Source organism: Ranitomeya imitator, chromosome 5 (assembly GCF_032444005.1).
Source record: "Ranitomeya imitator isolate aRanImi1 chromosome 5, aRanImi1.pri, whole genome shotgun sequence".
NCBI classification, from domain to species: Eukaryota; Metazoa; Chordata; class Amphibia; order Anura; family Dendrobatidae; genus Ranitomeya; species Ranitomeya imitator.
This window is the reverse complement of record NC_091286.1, coordinates 184421126-184441825: the sequence shown is the minus strand read 5'-3', so window position 1 is coordinate 184441825 and position 20700 is coordinate 184421126. Positions and strand designations below refer to the sequence as shown.

The 20700-nt window shown below is 46.3% G+C and overlaps 1 protein-coding gene across 5 annotated transcripts in view; it reads left to right on the top strand.

The window, feature by feature from the left end:
* Nucleotides 1-20700, top strand: part of TIAM2 (TIAM Rac1 associated GEF 2) — an 810124-nt gene that overhangs the window by 771104 nt on the left and 18320 nt on the right. For all 5 annotated transcript variants that reach the window (XM_069769403.1, XM_069769402.1, XM_069769404.1 and 2 more), the window contains one exon: nt 4192-4250. In XM_069769403.1, the coding sequence (XP_069625504.1) occupies nt 4192-4250 (59 nt within the window). The remainder of the gene's footprint in view (nt 1-4191; nt 4251-20700) is intronic.

Below are 20700 nucleotides of genomic sequence, written 5' to 3'. Positions count from 1 at the left end.
TTGCAGCTTCATCTATCTGCTTTAGAAGTAGACTTTCCATGGTTTCTGTTATATTTGGGGGTTTGTAACAGACCCCAATGAGAATTTTGTTGCCATTTTTCCCTCCATGAATTTCGACCCATATGGACTCGACATCCTCATTTCCTTCGCTAATATCCTCCCTTAAAGTGGACTTTAGACAAGACTTTACATAGAGACAAACCCCTCCTCCTCTCCGATTTTTACGATCCTTTCTAAACAGACTGTAACCCTGTAAGTTAACTGCCCAGTCATAGCTTTCATCTAACCATGTCTCGGTTATTCCCACTATGTCAAAGTTACCTGTAGATATTTCTGCTTCTAGTTCTTCCATCTTGTTTGTCAGGCTTCTGGCGTTTGCGAGCATGCAGTTTAGAGGATTTTGTTTTGTTCCAATCTCCTCGCTGTGGATTGTTTTAGAAATGTTCTTACCTCCCTTCTGAGTATGTTTTCCTGGATCTTCTTTGTTCAAGTCTAATGTTTTTCTTCCCGTCCCCTCTTCTTCTAGTTTAACGCCCTCCTGATGAGTGTAGCGAGTCTTCTGGCAAATGTGTGTTTCCCAGGTTTGTTGAGGTGTAGTCCGTCTCTGGCGAGGAGTCCATCGTACAAGTAATTCACACCGTGGTCCAGGAATCCGAATCCTTGTTGTCTGCACCATCGTCTTAGCCAGTTGTTTGCATCAAGGATCCTGTTCCATCTCCTGGTGCCATGCCCGTCTACTGGAAGGATAGAAGAAAAAACTACCTGTGCATCCAGTTCCTTTACTTTCTTCCCCAACTCTTCAAAGTCTTTGCAGATTGTCGGTAGGTCCTTCCTTGACGTGTCATTGGTGCCAACATGTATCAGAAGAAATGGGTGGACGTCCTTGGAGTTGAAGAGCTTTGGTATCCTATCGGTCACATCCTTGATCATCGCACCTGGAAGGCAGCATACTTCTCTTGCAGTTATGTCCGGTCTGCAGATACTAGAGGTCTAGTATGAAGTTTCCACAATCAGTGATGGTTTGCGGAGCTATGTCATCTGCTGATGTCCACTGTGTTTTATCAAGACCAAAGTCAGTGCAGCCGTCGAACAGGAAATTTTAGAGCACTTCATGCTTACATTGGCTGACAAGCTTTTTGGAGATGGAAATTTCATTCTCTAGCAGGACTTGGCACCTGTCCACACTACCAACAGTACCAATACCTGGTTTATAAACAACAGTATCCCTGTGCTTGAGTGGCCAGCAAACTCGCCTGACCTTATCTAAATACAGAATCTATATGAGATCAAGAGAAAGATGAGACACCAGACCCAACAATGCAGATGAGCTAAAGGCTGCTATCAAATCAACCTGGGCTTCCATAACACCTCAGCAATGCCACAGGCTGATCACCTCAATGCCACGCTCAATTGATGCAGTAATTGATGCAAAAGGAGCCCTGACCAAGTATTGAGTATTAAATATGACTCTAATAGCACCACAACTTCATTCACCAATGTTATGCAACATATATTTGTATTTTAAGTTAATTATTTGTTTGAATATCACATTACTTTCTGTGGGCGACAAAACTTTTGTCTTGCCAAAATCTCACCATTCTGTGTCCATTAACTGATTATTATTATTATTATTATTATTATTCATTTATATAGCACCATTAATTCCATGGTGCTGTACATGAGAAAGGGGTCACATACCGGGTTATAGATATCGATTACAGTAAGCAGGTTTACAGTGACAGACTGGTACAGAGGGGAGAGGACCCTGTCCTTGCGGACTTACATTCTATGGGAAAGTGGGGAAGAGACAGAAGGTAGGGGCAAGGCGGCAGCTCTGGCGATGGTGAGGTGGCAGAATGGTTATTGCAGGCTGTAGGCTTTCTTGAAGAGATGGGTTTTCAGGTTCCGTCTGAAGGAGCCGAGGGTGGTGGATAGTTGGACGTGTTGAGGCATGGAATTCCAGAGGATGGGGGATATTCGGGAGAAACCTTGGAGGCGGTTGTGTGAGGAACGAATAAGTGTGGTGGAGAGTAGGAGGTCTTGGGAGGATCGGAGATTACGTGAGGGAAGATAATGGGAGATTAGTTCAGAGATATAGGGAGGGGACAGGTTGTGGATGGCTTTGTAGATCAGTGTTAGTAGTTTGAACTGGATTCGTTGGGGAATGGGGAGCCAGTGGTGGGATTTGCAGAGGGGAGAAGCAGGGGAGTAGCGAGGAGAGAGGTGGATTAGCCGGGCAGCAGAGTTGAGGACAGACTGGAGTGGTGCAAGAGAGTTAGCAGGGAGGACACAGAGGAGGGTGTTGCAGTAGTAGAGGCAGGTGATGGTGAGGGCATGCACAAGAGTTTTGGTAGATTGTGGGCTGAGGAAGGAATGGATGAATATTTCTGCATTGATGCCAATTTATTTTCTTAACCTAAACCACATTTCGGAGGGTTTCAGATTTCAAAACAATAAATTCATCCATTGGTTGTGTAAATTAACTGCAGGTTATAAGCTTTTATTTAAATACTGTAACATTGATAATCAACATAACTTCTGTCAGGGAGTGTATGTTCTTTTTCTGTATTCTGTATCTTTATATTGAAAAACTCAATAAATATTCAGTTCAATAACTGCTTGAGAAAGGTCCACATCCTGGACTGAAACATCGCACATGGGCCAATAAACCACATTTATTTTTTCTGTTGGAGTACTGCCTTCCTTTTTCTGGATAATAGCATGAGGTTTGGTATATACCTGGAAGGATTTTTTGCACCATTTGTTTTCTTTTGGTGCTGCTTTTTGTTTTCCTTTTCAAAAATATTCAGCTGTAAAAAAAATATGCTGTTGGTTACTTCTAGTTACCATCCATTTTCCCCTAACTGGATAGGTTTTATACATTTGGACATTATAAAGACTGCATTTGCATCACAGAGCTCAAAACATTTTCATTTGATTCCAAGGGTAACTCACAGAGTACTACACAAATTTTCCAGGCAATTAGAGACTATTTAATTATGGAATTGGTGCAAAATAATTTGATGCAAATTGCACTTTTTCTGAAAATTTGGCAATGCCAGAGAATTTGATTTTCAAAAGATCGCTCATCTCCACTGTGCTCTGCTTTGTACAATATGCAGATAACTTGTTGAATTTCATCATTGAAAGGAAAGCCTTTTCTTTGTAAACTAAAAGGTATACTCTTAAAAAGCATTTTTTTGTAATATGAAGTTCTTTAGACAAACTAATGAACATTTAGTGTTTGTACTGTTTTGATAATCAATGCTATAGAACGAGCGAGCTGTTACTTGGCAACAGAACTGCAGAGAGTGGGAGAGACCCCATTCTTTTGTTAAGATTTGGCATTGTGTATGCTGTATCAGAAGCAGTATATCTGTATCTGTCCTTGGTCTCCTACTTCAGGGCTTAACACCTTTCCGAACATTGGGCGTAATAGTACTCCGATGTTGGACTCCCCATGTTTGGTACGGGCTTCGGCACTGTCAGTATTATGCTTTTTTAGATCACCGCAACATTGCAATAACGGGCAATCAAAAGATCATAACTACAAAATAAGGTATCAATAAAAAAGTTAGCTCGTCACACAAATAAATAAGCCCTCACCCAACCCCAGATCCCGAAAAATGGAGACGCTACAGGTCTCAGAAAATGGTTCCATTTTTTTTTCACCACTTAAATAAAAAAGAACCTAGACAATTCCAAAACTGTGGAATTGTTTTTTGCAATTTCACCGTATTTTTTTTCCTGCTTTCCAGTACATGATATGTTAAAACCAATGGTGTCTTTCAAAAGTACATCTTGTCCTGCAAAAAGCAAGCCATCACATGACTGTTGCCTGAAAAATAAAAAAATTATGGCTCTGGGAAGAAGGGGAGCAAAAAATGAAAACACAAAAACGGAAATACCTCTGGTCGTGAAGGGGATGAAGTCATCAAATTAATGCCAACACTGGGAATATAATGTACATTGCATAACAAATCCAAGTTGTGCATGGTGTTGTAATCTTCTCGGTGATTGTCACATTCATGAGACCTAGTGTACTGGGTGGAAGGTAGAGCACCGCTTCTAGAAGGAGTAGGTGGTGAAAAGCCAATCCTTTCAAGCTGTGTGCATATGTTTTATCTGTGTAAATAAATATGAATTTTCATTTTTTTTTTTTTTTACTTATTTTTGTTTTATTCCTTGCAGTGTTTAGAAGGGCAGTCATTCTTGTGCACAAAGAAAACTTCAAGCTAAAAAAAAAAACTGTGAGTACTCCACAGGTTTCACTACATGTCCTTGTAATGCTCCGTATTTGTAAATATGGCTCTCCTCCTTACTGATTCCATTAAGTATCATCACGTCATAAAACTAACCCTCTACGCAGTGCAGGTTGACAGTTTTGTGCCCAAAATGTTAAAGGGAACCTGTCAGTAGATTTTGCCGCTGTAAGATACGGCCACTGCCTTTCAGGGCTTATCTACAGCATTCTATATTGCTGTAGATAAGCCCTGGTCCGACCTGCAAGTGAAGAAAACTAAGCTACGTTATATTCACGTGGGGGGAGGCGATCCGGTGTGGTCCGGTCCGATGGGTGTCGCAGGTCTGGGTCCGGCACCTTCCATCTTCTTGCTGTGCTGCCCTCCTGCTTCTTCATCGCTCCCCAGCTTCGGCGCTCCTGCACAGGTGTACTTCTCTGCCCTCTTGAGGGCAGAGTGAAGTACTACAGTGAGCAGGCACAGGGCCTCTCTGACCTTTCCCAGCGCCTGCGCACTGCAGTACTTTACTCTGTCCTCAAGAGGGCAGAGAAGTACGCCTGCGCAGGAGAGCCGATGCCGGGGAGCGATGAAGAAGCAGGAGGGCGGCGTCGCAAGAAGATGGGAGGCGCCGGACCCGGACCTGTGACACCCATCGGACCGGACCACACCGGATCGCCTCCCCCCCCTTCCCCGCGTGAATATAATGTAGCTTATTTTTATTCACTTGCAGGTCAGACCGGGGACCTATCTACAGCATTATAGAATGCTATAGATAAGCCCGGAAAGGCAGTGGCCGCATCTTATAGTGGCAAAATCTGCTGACAGGTTCCCTTTAAAATATAAATCTGTATACAAAAAAAAAAGTCTTGCATCTAACTATTATTTTCCTTACATTCTACTAACAAGTTCACGACCATAATCCTCAGAAGAAAGCTGACAATTGTCCTTTAAATGTACTGGATTAGGAAAGGTTGACATCAGCATTTCTGTGCGCAGTATATCATCTGCATGTGCAAGCGCATGCCAAAACGTATGTTTACGCTGCGTTTTTTATCTGCATCAGCTTATGCATCACGGCAAAAAAACCGCTGTGCTGCGTATGCATGCATTTTTGACTGTGTTAGCGTTGTTTATGCGCATTCATTCGATATTTCCAATAGGGCAGGTCTCAATGGGCGTGTGTCAAAACAGTTCCTGGACATGCGCAGTCCGAAGTACGCAAGCGCATCGAACATATGCGTATGCATGTCCCTGCATATGCATTTGTTCCCATAGACAGTAATGCGTTGTTTTCATGCACTCCATCCACAATCCTCTGCATGCGGGTGATTGCGCGTAATTGACGCCTCAAAAAATGCAACATGTTGCGTTCGCCGGACCCCGCCGCACACCGCAAAACGACACATGCTTACGCATCCGCATGTGAACTGATGCAAATGCATGTCCCTGTCCCAATGTTAAAGATATGTACGTAAGACACATGATCATACGCTGCACACAGATAGGCAAATGTGAAACCGGCCTTGGTGTGCATACTCCTAATAGTCTAAAAACTCAGTCTGGTTGGTAAAGGGGATGCTGAGGGGAGGAGGGAAGCCAGGAATCCTCTTATGAGGGTAAATTTATGGGAAGAAAATGAAAACGTGCATTACTGCGTGTAGGTGGCACGAACAAATGTACCATTTGTAATTAGGCCCTGTAGGAAAAATAGACTGCAGATTAAGATGATGACAGCATTTTACCGTCACACTTATTTAATCAATTTCTCGGTTTTTATATGCAAAGTTCTTAAAAGTAAAGTTCCAGAATGTCACATAGAAATCAAAGCACTGACACTGGTAACATATTAGTTATAGCAGTCCTATCAATTAATTATGGAGCAAAGAAAACCAAAATCCTAGGGAGATGGCTAAAATCTAGTTGAATATAATTGACTGCAAAATATAACTCTAATTGCTTAGTGAATTGACCACGGTGAACTGCTGTGAATTCACTGACTTTTTCTCATGATGCTGAGGTCACCGCAGTTCAAGCTGGGCCCGGATGGTAACGCAGCCTCAGTGACCTCCAGTAACCTTGATGAGGTCACCGCAGTTCACTGACGCTGCACTCGCAGCAGCTCTTTCACCAGTGGTTCTCAGCCTTAACGGCTGCATCTTTGCTCCGTCCAGGTTGAAAACTATTTATCCCCAGACATGTGGGACAGAACGTCGGACAGATGAAGGAAATTGTTTTTTTATTTTTATTTTATTACAGGAGACAAGGGATTCAATTTAATTGGGCATTAGGTTAGTATAACTGTGTTTTTGTTATTTTTAAATAAAAAAAAAGTGTGTTTTGTTTTTATTTCTAATTCTTTATTTACAATATAACTATAGGATTAGTAATGGATAGGTGTATTATAGACACTCTCCATTACTAAGCTGTGGGCTTGATGTCACCAGGAAATACAAAGGTGACATCAACCCCACAAATATGAACCCCACTTGCCACCGCCACAGGGCTAGTGGGAAGAGCCAGGCAAAGTGTCAGAACTGGCACATCTAATAGATGTGCCTTTTCTGGGTAGCTACGGGCTGCTGTTCTTAGGCTGAGGGTTGGCAATATCCTTGACTCCTTACCAGCCTGAGAATACAAACCCTCAGCTGTCCGCTTTCTCTTGGCTGGTTGTCAAAAATGGGGAGGACCCCACATCGTTTTTTTAAATACCGAATATACTCGAGTATAAGCCGAGATTTTCAGCCCAAATTTTTGGGCTGAAAGTGCCCCTCTTTGCTTATACTCGAGTTACGGTGGGCGGCAGGGTCGGCGGGTGAGGGGGAGAGGGCGCTGAGGCATACTTACCTAGTCCTGGCGCTCCTGACGCTGCCACTGCCTGTCACACTGTCTTCGGGTGCCGCAGCTCTTCCTGTCAGCGGTCACTTGGGACCGCTCATTAGAGAAATGAATATGGACTCCACTCCCATAGGGGTGGAGCCACATATTCATTCCTCTGAGCGGTGCCAGTGACCGCTGACAGGAAGAGCTGCGGCACCCGGAGACAGTGTGCCAGGCAGGGGCAGCGTCAGGAGCGGCAGGACTAGGTGAGTATTTTATATTCACCTGTCCGCGTTCCACACGCCGGGCGTTGCTCCATCTTCCCGGCGCCGCTCTGTTTCCGCGTCCTCTTGCTCTGACTGTGCAGGTCAGAGGGCACGATGACGCATATAGTGGCGCGGCGCCCTCTGCCTGAACAGTCAGTGCAGAGAGACGCTGGGACGAGACACCGGAACGAGACGCCGGGAGCTGCAATCAAGAGAGGTGAGTATGGCTTTTTTTTTTTTTATTATTGCAGCAGCAGCAATGGCAGAGCTTTATAAGGAGCATATATGGGGCAAGAATGAACGGTGCACAGCTTTATAAGGAGCATATATGGGGCAAGAATGAACGGTGCACAGCTTTATAAGGAGCATATATGGGGCAAGAATGAACGGTGCACAGCTTTATAAGGAGCATATATGGGGCAAGAATGAACGGTGCACAGCTTTATAAGGAGCATATATGGGGCAAGAATGAACGATGCACAGCTTTATAAGGAGCATATATGGGGCAAGAATGAACGGTGCAGAGCACTATATGGCACAGATATGGGGCAATAATGAACGGTGCAGAGCACTATATGGCACAGCTATGGGGCAAGAATGAACGGTGCAGCGCACTATATGGCAGAGCTATGGTGCAATAATGAACAGTGCAGAGTACTATATGGCACAGCTATGGGGCAAGAATGAACGGTGCAGAGCACTATATGGCACAGCTATGGGGCAATAATGAACGGTGCAGAGCACTATATGGCACATAATGAACGGTATGGAGCATCTATTTTTATTTTTGAAATTCACCGGTAGCTGCTGCATTTTCCACCCTAGGCTTATACTCGAGTTAATAAGTTTTCCCAGTTTTTGGTGGCAAAATTAGGGGGTCGGCTTATACTCGGGTCGGCTTATACTCGAATATATACGGTAATTAAAACCATATGGGACCCCTCTATTCTCGATAACTAGCCTTGCTAACGCTGACATCTGAAGTTTGCAGCCCCCAGATGTCCGTTTTGGCTGGATGGTTATCAAAATTACAGGGGAAGCTACGTCAATTTTTTAAAATTATTTGTAGCGCAATTGATGGGCCAATTGATGCCACTTTTCATGATGTCTGCCCCTAATATGAGCTGTTTCGGCAGCTTTTAGACCTTCTTGAACGTGTTATCTATGCGTTTGGTTTTGCCTCCCATTGAATTGAATGCTGTTTGGCGAACATCGGGAAGTTTAGCAAACATGGCCAAACTGAGCCTTGAAAAGTTTGCTCATCTCTAGTGACAAGTGATGTTTTTTCAGGTGACTTTGCTTATCATATACTTGTGGGTGAAATCTAATATATCGCTAATGACATATTGCATCCATCTCCATATTGATCACTTACACCACATTTCATTGATCTAGCACATTGCTTTGTCTAATTATTGCATTTTTCTGTTATTGCTAGAAAATCATTTTATCATGAACTACTTTACAGATCTGAATAAGAAGCTTTCGATCATTACTTTTCTGCTTCTAAAGTAACTCATGATTTCATGAAAATTAATAATATGAATGATGGTAAGCATCCGCCTCCAGGGTAGATGAATGTTTATCTGCCAAATACAACAATGGAGGAGATTTATTCAGCTTAAAGGGGTTGTCTGGTCAAAAATGATGAGTCTGCAATCACTGTGTGTGACTGCAGACTTATGAATCCCCCCAGTGCATGCACTGTATGCTGCGGGGATGCGCCGGTTTCTAAGTCGGGATCTGGGGGTATGTATGCATTTTATACATACATCTGGCCAGAGCCCGACTAGTAGGAGCGACCTTGCTCCATACCAGTATCGTAGCTACTGGGGGGCAGAGGGGGGCCTTGGCCCCGGGCCCCGTCACATGAAGGGGCCCACTGGGAACCTGCAATGCCACTTCAGTGATAAGGTAAGTGGGGATAAAAGGTATTAGATTGATAGGCATGTCATAGTCACTGGGGGGTAAATGTGAGGGGACGGGGTATTGTGGGGGCTGAGGTGGGGGAAGGGGACAGGGCACTGGGGGGGTGAATGGGAGAGGATGGGGGTATTATGGGGCTGAGGTGGGGAGGGTCAACAGGGCACGGGGGTAAATGTGAGACGATGGGGGGTACTGTGGGGGCTGAGGTGGGCGAGGATAAAAGGGCACTGGGGGGGAATGTGAGACAATGCGGATATTGTGGGAGCTGAGGTGGGGGAGGGGGGCAGGGCACTGGGGGGTGAATGTGAGAGGATGGAGTACTGTGGGGAGGGGGACAGGGCACTGGAGGGTGAATGTAAGAGAGTGGGGGTATTGTGGGGGAGACAGAGAGGGCACTGGGGGTGAATGTAAGAGGATGATGGTGTTGTGGGGCTGAGGTGAATGGGAGAAGACAAGGGTATTGTGAGGGCTGAGGTGGGGGAGTGGCGACGGCACTGGGGAGGCTGATTATTATACGGTTTGGTTATGAGATTATATGCACTTCAGCACATGTAATAGTTGTTCTCTGGGATGGGGAGGTAGGGGGCTAATTATACTTACCAGCTGGGTAAGCCATGAGCTGCATCACATTTAAGGCACCACACCAGCATTTTTTTTTATTTCACTGCTGGAATGGAGCTTTAAATCCAAGACCGACTGTCTGATACTCACATTCCGGTGTTTTCATCTGTTTTCATCATCGCACCGCTTGGGTCCATCTCCTGCAGTTTGTGACATGTCCACTGCCACAGTGTTTCATGGAGCGGTATGGAGGTCACTGAGTCTATGAGAGCCTCTTCCTGGCCCTCATAGACTTACAATGAGCACTTATCACGTTGCTTCTAACTTCTGTCCAATCAGAAGCTGCGCTCACAAGATGGAGCAGTGGTACTGGAGTGGTGCCAAAAAGCGGTAAATACGGTGGAGGATGAGCAGGGCCGGCGTCAGCACCCGGCGTACCTGGGCAAATGCCGGGGCCCTGGGGAGACAGGGGGGCCCATTCAGAGCCGGCGTTAGGGGCAGGCAGCTGCCTAGGGCCCCCGCTCCCCCAGAGGCCCTCAGCTAGCGGCACATCACGCAGCCGCTATGGGGCCTCTGTGAGGCAGTGGGGCCTGCCTGTCCCAAGCGCCAACTTTCCCAGCACACCATTGAACTATACCGGCGTCTACCGGTAAAGTTCAAAGCAAATGATAGAGGAGAGAGCGTCACCTGCCGCTCCCTCTCCCATCATTCCCCACTCTGCCTCTGACACTGCCGCTGCGGGTGCGTGATGACATAATTGCGCACTCGCTGTGTCAGTGCAGCGGCAGCCGCTGAGACCGGAGCAGGGAGCAGCGCGGGCACGTTGAGAGGTGAGGAGTGTTTTTTTTGTAACTATAACAGTGAGTACATGTCTGTGCTAATATACTACATGGCTGCGTTATATACTACGTGGGCTGTGCTATATACTACATGTCTGTGCTATATACTACATGGCTGTGTTATATACTACGTGGGCTGTGCTATATACTATATGGGCTGTTATATGCTATTTGGGCTGTGCTATATACTACATGGCTGTTCTATATACTACGTGGGCCGTGTTATATACTATGTGGCTGTGCTATATACTATATGGGCTGTCATATGCTGCGTGGGCTGTGCTATATACTACATGGCTGTTCTATATACTACATGGGCCGTGTTATATACTAAGTGGCTGTGCTATATACTATATGGGCTGTTATATGCTACGTGGGCTGTGCTATATAGTACATGGCTGTTCTATATACTATGTGGGCCGTGTTATATACTACGTGGGCTGTGTTATATAATATGTGGCTGTGCTATATACTATATGGGCTGTTATATGCTACGTGGGCTGTTATATTCTACATGGCTGTGTTATATGCTATGTGGCTATTATATACTACGTGGGCTGTGTTATTTACTACATGGCTGTGCTATATGGGATCATGAATCGTGGTATGTGTTAAAGGGGGGGCCCACTGAGACTTTCGCCCGGGGCCCTCAAAAACCTGGAGCCGGCCCTGAGGATGAGTATATGACTTGCGCTTAAAGCACCACTCCAGCAGTGAAAAAAACAACCCTGATAGAGTGGTGCTTTAATAATTTAATTATGAGCAGACTGCCAAATCATGACAGGGAGCGCCTGCTGCTTGAGCCCCCAATATCACTGGCGTTATCAGGCGGTCATGGACTATATGTTTGTGTCGACTAGAAAGGTTTGGTTTCTTTCAATAGAAGAGAATTGACAGAAGCCAAAAGAGTCGTCACTTGACCGCCTGCTGACATCAGCAATGCTGAGGCCATTATTACTGTACATGAGGGGACTCAGGGGACATTATTAAATGTCAAGTGGGCACTTAAGCATTATTATTTATAGGGGCACCAGTGTGCAGCTACTGGGTGGTAGAGGCTGCTGCGCTGGCTGTCAGTCAGGGTAAGAGGTGCAGTTACAGCTGCCGCTCTCTATATACAAAACGGTGACTGAAACTGTGTCGGCGCCGCCCCCGAGGCTGCAGTGAGGAATAAAGTTAATTTCCTCCTGGCAGTGTGACTCTTAGTGCAGGCAATACACTGTGTCAGAACACTATTAACTATTATACTGTGTTTTGGGGAAGCAGTGGGGACATCATTCTATGTGTAGGAGAACTCTAATGGACATAATACTGTATGTATGGGAGCTGTGGGCCCATCATACTGTGTATAAGGGAGCTGTGAGCATACCATACTGTGTACAGGTGAGCTGTGGGGGCATTGTACTGTGTATAAGGGAGCGGTTAGCCCATTATACTGTGTAAAGGGAAATTGTGGGGGACATCATACTGTATATACAGGAGCTGTGGGCCCACCATACTGTGTACAGGGGAGCTGTGGAGGCATTATACTGTGCATAGGGGAGCTGTTGGCCCATTATACTGTATATAGGGGAGCTCTGGGGTGCATCATACTTTCTATAGTGGAGCTCTGTTGGCATAAGACTGTGTATAGGGGAGCTGTGGGCTCATCATACTGTGTATAGGGGAGTTGTGGGCTCATCATACTGTGTATAGTGGAGCTCTACATGGGGGCTACTTAGGTGACATTTTTAAATGTTAAGTGGGCACTTAAGCATTATTGTTATAGGGGCACTCAGAGTACTGTGACCATCAAAATTGCATATGTGGTATTATTACTTTCTAGGGACAAAATGTGGAGGGCACTAGCATAGGGCATCAATGTTTTCTAGGGGTGAATTTTATTATCTAGAGAGCACAAAGGAATCTTTATTACTATGTAAGGGGCACCGTGGTAGCAGTATTATGTGGGGTGGTAAGAGAAGCCGTTATTGTACCACACAGCAGGTGCTCTAGGACACACATGGCAGCAACGGCTCAGTATTGGGGTATCAGCAGGATGAGGAGCTTGTCAAGGTTGTGGATAGATGGGGACGGGATTGGGGATGTGACAAGTTAGATGTGATGTTGTTGTAATTGAGCAGTGGGGTACTTGGTACCAGGTCCAGTCGCACTTAAAGGGGATGTCAAGGTGGCTGTGACCCGGTCAGTGGCCCTGGGCACTCAATTAAAGGAGGTCTTTTAAAGGGTTTTGTATTAAAGTTTGTGTTTGTGACACCACCTGTGGTCAGAGGGGACCGACTCTGTTTAAAGGGGTCCTCTGGGGTAATGTTGTTGCAGCAAGATGGTCCCCAGGGCTCCCAAGATGTATGGGCAAGGATGGTGTATGCCAGCAAATAAGTGGAGGACACAAAGTTATAAAGTCTTTACCTGGTTTACTGACAATAGCAGTCTACAGTCCAGAGTACCAGGAACAGTGATGGTATGGGCCGGCCTAGAGGCAGTAGTGAATCCCTCTCCCAGTTGAGGTCCGTAAGCCTTCCTACTTGCGCTAGTGTGTGAGGTCCCTGCTGCCTGTAGCTGCTGGCAAAGTCCTCTCTCTCCTGTCCTGGGACAGTTACCTGTATGGTGGGCAACTTGAGCTGTTTTATAGGGTATCTATCATAGTAACATAGTAACATAGTAACATAGTTAGTAAGGCCGAAAAAAGACATTTGTCCATCCAGTTCAGCCTATATTCCATCATAATAAATCCCCAGATCTACGTCCTTCTACAGAACCTAATAATTGTATGATACAATATTGTTCTGCTCCAGGAAGACATCCAGGCCTCTCTTGAACCCCTCGACTGAGTTCGCCATCACCACCTCCTCAGGCAAGCAATTCCAGATTCTCACTGCCCTAACAGTAAAGAATCCTCTTCTATGTTGGTGGAAAAACCTTCTCTCCTCCAGACGCAAAGAATGCCCCCTTGTGCCCGTCACCTTCCTTGGTATAAACAGATCCTCAGCGAGATATTTGTATTGTCCCCTTATATACTTATACATGGTTATTAGATCGCCCCTCAGTCGTCTTTTTTCTAGACTAAATAATCCTAATTTCGCTAATCTATCTGGGTATTGTAGTTCTCCCATCCCCTTTATTAATTTTGTTGCCCTCCTTTGTACTCTCTCTAGTTCCATCATGACATCATATCATGACACAGGCTCTTCAGGTGCTGCTTCACCTTCAGGTGTAGTGTGGGCAAATCACATACAGTTCTATGCCCTCCAGTTCTACTTTGGACCTTGCAGTTATCCACAATCTCGGGCTCCCGGTGCCCGGTTTCTGAGCTCCGGCTCTGAGAGTGCCCGGTCACAGTTCCCCTCTGAGCCCCTTTTCTTCTCCACTTTGCTCCTTTCCTCAGTAGCTCCACCACTTTCAACCCCTCGGGTTCACTTCCTTCCCTGTAGCTGCAGATCGGTCCTGGCTGCATGGCTCCGCTGTCTGCTCTCTGTTCCAGACTTCCTTCTCTCTCCTCTCCCTCCAACAGACTGTCTAACCCCTCCTCCAGACCAGGAAATATCTATCTGAGGGAAGCGCACCTGAATCTGGATTCAGAGCTCCCACTTCTGGCCTGGATTCGGAATGTGTTGAATGTGGGTGCATTACCTGGTAAAGAGAATCCTTCTTGCCTCCAAGCATGATATCGCCCTCCCCAAAAGGAAGGCAACATCACTGTAACAACCTGTGGGGTGTTGCATAATCTCTGCAGCCGAGTCCTGGCTGAAGAAGTCATCATGTCTGTCTGGGCCAGATGGAAAAGACTGGAAAAGTGACGACTCCATAAGAAGTAACATCAGCTGTAAGTCACCATCTGTAACTGTGCTGTGACCTCTTATATGGTCTTCTGGACTGGTATCTACCATTATATGGTCTCCATATAGTAATATCAGTGTTTGTTTTTGTATATAGATTTATTTTCAATCACAGCGCGGTCATCTGCTGATGTTCCACTATACTCACAATTAGGGTGCACCACGTAGCTGTAGTCAGCTACTCAGATTTTTCACCCCCCCGCCCCCCTAAGCTGAAACCCTAGCTACGCCTCTGCTCCATACACTTGTATGGAGTGAGGCTGTGCCACGTGTAGAGAACAGGCAGTCCAGTAGATGTGGTCTCACTCAATACAAATATATGGAGCGAGGTCACAACACTGGCTATTGCTGGTAATATACATACCCTACGGTCCTGGCTCAGAAACCGGTTAATCCTTGCAGCAAACAGTGTGTGCGCTAGGTGATTCAGAAGTCTGCAGTCACACAGTGACTGCAGACTTAGGCCGGCGTCACACTAGGCGTATGAAAATACGGTCCGTTTTTTACGGCCGTAATACATAGAAATGTTCCCAAAATAGTGATCTGTATGTCATCCGTAGGCAGGGTGTATTTTGCGCATGTCTTCCTCCGTATGTAATCCGTATGGCATCCGTACTGCGAGATTTTCTCGCCGGCTTGCAAAACGGACATACAATGGATCCATGGGCTCAAATATTCATTAAAACATATATACTGTTATATATATATATATCTAATATATAAAGCTGAATGTGTGTGTGTATGTGTGTGTGTGTATGTATGTATGTCCGGGATTGACATCTGCACCGTCGCAGCTACAGCCACAAAATTTTGCACAGTCACACGTCTGGACCCCGAGAGCGTCATAGGCTATGTTGTGAGGCGAAATTTTAACCCCGCGCGTTCCAATTCACCAAACAATTTTGCCCCAATCTACATAATGAGGAAAAAAGTGAAAGGCATGTACTATGGAGGACAGAGAATGAACTTCAATCCAATATTGCAGCCAGCATGCAGCCAGCGGGTAAGGAAAGGGTGAATCAAAAACCCCAAAACCCCGCCTCCATGGCTGAAGATTGTTCCCTCCAAATTCAGGTGACAGTGTCCCTTTAAAGAATGAGAGCGATGGCGCCAAAGAGTATATACCGTACAGTTGCTAAGGTGGGGACCCGACATGGGATACTCACCACACATGGGGATATGAACACACACACAAAATGCGCCACACACTACCACGTGCTTGAACACATATTACCCTCAGCACACATTTCACCATACATACACCAACCTCGCCACATAAAAGTCGAAACACAAAAGTCGCCGCTCAAAACTCGCCACGCGCAAAAGTCGCCACATGCAAAAACTAGGCTCATGCAAAACTCGCCACAAGTGCAAAACTCACCTCATGGAAAACTCGCCACACGCAAAACTTGCACACGCGGAAAAATTGCCACATGCACAAAAGTTGCAACACATGCAAAAGTTGCCTCACACAAAACTTGCACATACTCAAAAGGCACCACACATAAAACTCGCCATGCGCAAAACTCGCCATGAGCAAAACTTGCTGCACACAACTTACTATACTACACTAACCTGTCACATGCAACTCGACACACAAAAAGTTGCTACACGCATGTTGCCACCCAAAACTCATCTCACAAAAGTCGCTACATACATGTCGCCACACACAAGTCTGGTATTATCCTTCAAAAATAAAAATCTGATTAATAAGCAGACAAACTACAAGAGCAACAAATGTACCATATAGGAAATACGCCAGCTGTCAGTCACATGACCTGTCTATTATGTGTATGTGTGAGCTAATATATACTGCCAGGGGGGAGGGCTTCCTGTTGGCTGGGGATTTATCAGGCTGCCAATTTAGCTTGCAAATACAGAGGTAAAAATACTGAGCAAATAACGTGTGAACGAGGTCTAATACAGGAGGAGATGACACACAGGTATATACTACATACAGGGGAGATGACTCACAGATATATACTATATACAGGAGAGATGACACACAGGTATATACTATATAGAGGAGGAGATGACATACAGGTATATACTATATACAGGAGCAGATGACCTACAGGTATATACTATATACAGGAGGAGATGACATACAGGTATATGCTATATATAGAAGATGACATACAGGTATATACTATATACAGGAGGAGATGACACACAGATATATACTATATACAGGAGGAGATGACATACAGGTATATACTATATATAGAAGGATATGACATACAGGTATATACTATATACAGGGGAGATGACACACAGCAGATATATACTATATACAGGGGAGACGACATACAGGTATATACAGGAGATGACATACAGTTGTATACTATATATAAGGGAGATGACAAACATCTATATACTGTATACTGTACTGTATACTGTACTGTGTACTGTATACTGTAGAATGTAAGCCCGCAAGGGCAGGGTCCTCGCCCCTCTGTATCAGTCCGTCATTGTTAGTTTGTTTACTGTATGTGATATTTGTAACTTGTATGTAACCCCTTCTCATGTACAGCACCATGGAATCAATGGTGCTATATAAATAGTAATAAATAATAATAATAATATACTGAGGTGAAAATGAGAGGTGAGAGGTGAAAATGAAAAGGTATGAGTGCAAAATGAGAGGAGTGAGGGAAAATAGTGGAGTGATCGGAAAATTACAGAGGTCGAAATTACAAGTGTTAGGGGGGAATGAGAGGAGTGAGGGAGAAAATGAAAGATGTGAGGGGGAAATGTGAGGCGTGATGGGAAAATAAGAGAAGTGAGGTGCAATAACTAACCACAGATATTTACTATGCCCAGGCAACGCCAGGCTCTTCAGCTAGTATATATATATATATATATATATATATATATATATATAGCGTCAGTGAGACATATATATATATATATATATATATATATATACTGTATATATATAAATATATATACATACTGTGTCAGTGAGATATAACCGCCAAGCGTGCAATGCTGCGGATTAGTTTCTAAATACAGCCAACCAATTCCAGCCCTGTGCTGATGAGGGCCTAAAGCCCGAAACACGTGTCCACAGGTAGGAATTGGTTGGCTGTGTAAATTTAGAAACTAATCCGCAGCATTGCACGCTTGGCGGTTCCAAGCGCTGTGGATTAGACAGGGGTGGAAAGAGATGATTTGCATAGCTCCGCCTACTGCAAAGGATTCTGGGTAAACCTGCTATTCTTTGTATTATGCTGCTTGCAAGTACTTTCCGTTTCAGGAAAGCATCCACTATGTATTTCCTTTAAGTAGAGGGCTTTTCGGTCTCTTTCGTCACGCTACATTTAGCCCAACTTGGGTCTCTCCCTAAGGTGGCTAGCATATATATATATTCCTCTTTAGTAATGTAAGAAGTGTCTTTGTGTCAAATTTGGGGTCTCTAGCTATTAAATTAAAGGGATAAATCCCGGAAAAAAATTGGGCTCCCGTACAATTTTCTCCGCCAGAGTGGGAAAGCCAGTGACTGAGGGCAAATATTAATAGCCTAGAGAGGGTCCATGGTTATTGCCCCCCTGGCTAAAAACATCTGCCCCCAGCCACCCGAGAAAAGGCACATCTGTAAGATGCGCCTATTCTGGCACTTAGCCTCTCTCTTCCCATTCCCGTGTAGCGGTGGGATATGGGGTAATTCATTTGACACAAAGACACTTCTTACATTACTAAAGAGGAATATGTAATAAAAGAAAGGATATGAGATGGTTTACTGTATGTAAACCATGTCTCATATCATGTCGGGTTTGAGAAGGAGATGGCAAAAGCCGGCAATAGAATTACCGGCTTTTCTGCTATCTAGCGCTGGATGAAATATTAATAAATAAATATATATACTAGCTATTGAACCCGTTCTACGCCCGGGTGGCGAGCATCTATATTGGTATATGGTCTCCATCCTGGTATGTGCTGCTCCATCCTGCGTCCCCATCCTGTCATGAGCTGCTCCATCCTGCACCCCCATTCTGACATGTGCTGCTCCAATCCTGCACCCCCATTCTGACATGTGCTGCTCCATCCTGCGTCCCCATTCTAACATGTGCTGCACCCATCCTGCGTCCCCATCCTGTCATGAGCTGCTCCATCCTGCACCCCCATTCTGACATGTGCTGCTCCAATCCTGCACCCCCATTCTGACATGTGCTGCTCCATCCTGCGTCCCCATTCTGTCGTGCTGCACCCATCCTGCGCCCCCATCCTGCCATGTGTTGCACCCATCTTGCGCCCCCATTCTGTCATGTGTTGCACCCATCCTGCGCCCCCATTGTGACATGTGCTGCTCCCATCCTGCGCCCCCATTCTGACATGTGCTGCACCCATCCTGCGCCTCCATTCTGACATGTGCTGCTCCCATCCTGCGCCCCCATTGTGACATGTGCTGCTCCCATCCTGCGCCCCCATTCTGACATGTGCTGCACCCATCCTGCGCCTCCATTCTGACATGTTCTGCACCCATCCTGCGCCTCCATTCTGTCATTTTCTGCTCCCATCCTGCGCCCCCATCCTGTCATGTGCTGCTCCCATCCTGTGCCCCCCTTCTGTCATGTGCTGCTCCCATCCTGTGCCCCTGTTCTGTCATGTGCTGCTCCCATCCTGTGCCCCTGTTCTGTCATGTGCTGCTCCCATCCTGCGCCCGTTCTGTCATGTGCTGCTCCCATCCTGCACCCCCCTTCTGTCATGTGCTGCCCTATTCTGTGATGTGCTGCTCCCATCCTGCGCCCCCGTTCTGTCATGTACTGCTCCCATTCTGCGCCCCCGTTGTGTCATGTGCTGCTCCCATCCTGCGCCACCATTCTTTAATTTGCTTCCCCATCCATATGCCCCATACGCTGCTCCATTATGGTTGATGGCCCCCATAAGATGCTCCATAGTGTATGCCCTCCGTACACTACTCCATAAAGGTTTATGGCCCCCATAAGATGCTCCATAGTATATGCCTCCGTACACTGCTCCATAAAGGTTTATGGCCCCCATAAGACGCTCCAGTGTGTATGCCCCCGTACACTGCTCCATAAAGATTTATGGCCCCCATAAGACGCTCCAGTGTGTATGCACCCGTACACTGCTCCATAAAGGTTTATGGCCCCCATAAGATGCTCCATAATATATGCCCCCGTACACTGCTCCATTATGGTTTATGGCCCCATAAGATGCTCCATTGTATTATATGCCCCCCATAAGATGCTCCGTAGTATTATATGCCCCCCATAAGATGCTCCATTGTATATGCCCCATATGCTACTGCCATATATAAAAAAAAAAAATACCATACTCACCTATCGTCGCTGGGCGCCGAGTGCTGGGGGGCCTGAGAAGGCGGGGACACCGGCGCGCTGTGGGTGTCAGGTGCCGGTATCGCCGCCAGCTCAGGCCCCCCAGCAATTGCTATACTCACCTGTCTGTCCCGTTCCACCGCTGCGCGCCACCATCTTCCGGCTCCTCTGGCAGTGACTGGTCAGTCAGAGGGCGGCCCTGGTGCGCATTAAGCACGTCATCGCGCCCTCTGAACTGTGAACGTCACAGCAGAGGACCCGGGAGACGGAGCCGCACGCTGCACTGGAACGGGGGACAGGTGAATATACTTACCCTCCTGGCGGTCCCTGACTCTCCGGTGGAGATCGCGGTGTGCGTTCAGTGCTTACGCATACCGCGATCTCCTGGGAGCGTCACTCTGTGGGGGCTAGACTGCGCCAGCGCTTGCGCAGTCTATAAAGGCTTCGGACAGAGTGACGCTCCCAGCGTTATATTATAGATTGAACCCGTTCTACGCCCGGGTGGCGAGCATTTATATTGATATATGGTCTCCATCCTGGTATGTGCTGCTCCATCCTGCGTCCCCATCCTGTCATGTGCTGCTCCATCCTGCGTCCCCATCCTGTCATGTGCTGCTCCATCCTGCGTCCCCATCCTGTCATGTGCTGCTCCATCCTTCATCCCCATCCTGTCATGTGCTGCTCCCATCCTGCGCCCCCGTTCTGTCATGTGCTGCTCCCATCCTGCGCCCCCGTTCTGTCATGTGCTGCTCCCATCCTGCGCCTCCATTCTGTCATTTGCTGCTCCCATCCTGTCATGTGCTGCTCCCATCCTGCGCCCCCGTTCTGTCATGTGCTGCTCCCATCCTGCGCCCCCGTTCTGTCATGTGCTGCTCCCATCCTGCGCCCCCGTTCTGTCATGTGCTGCTCCC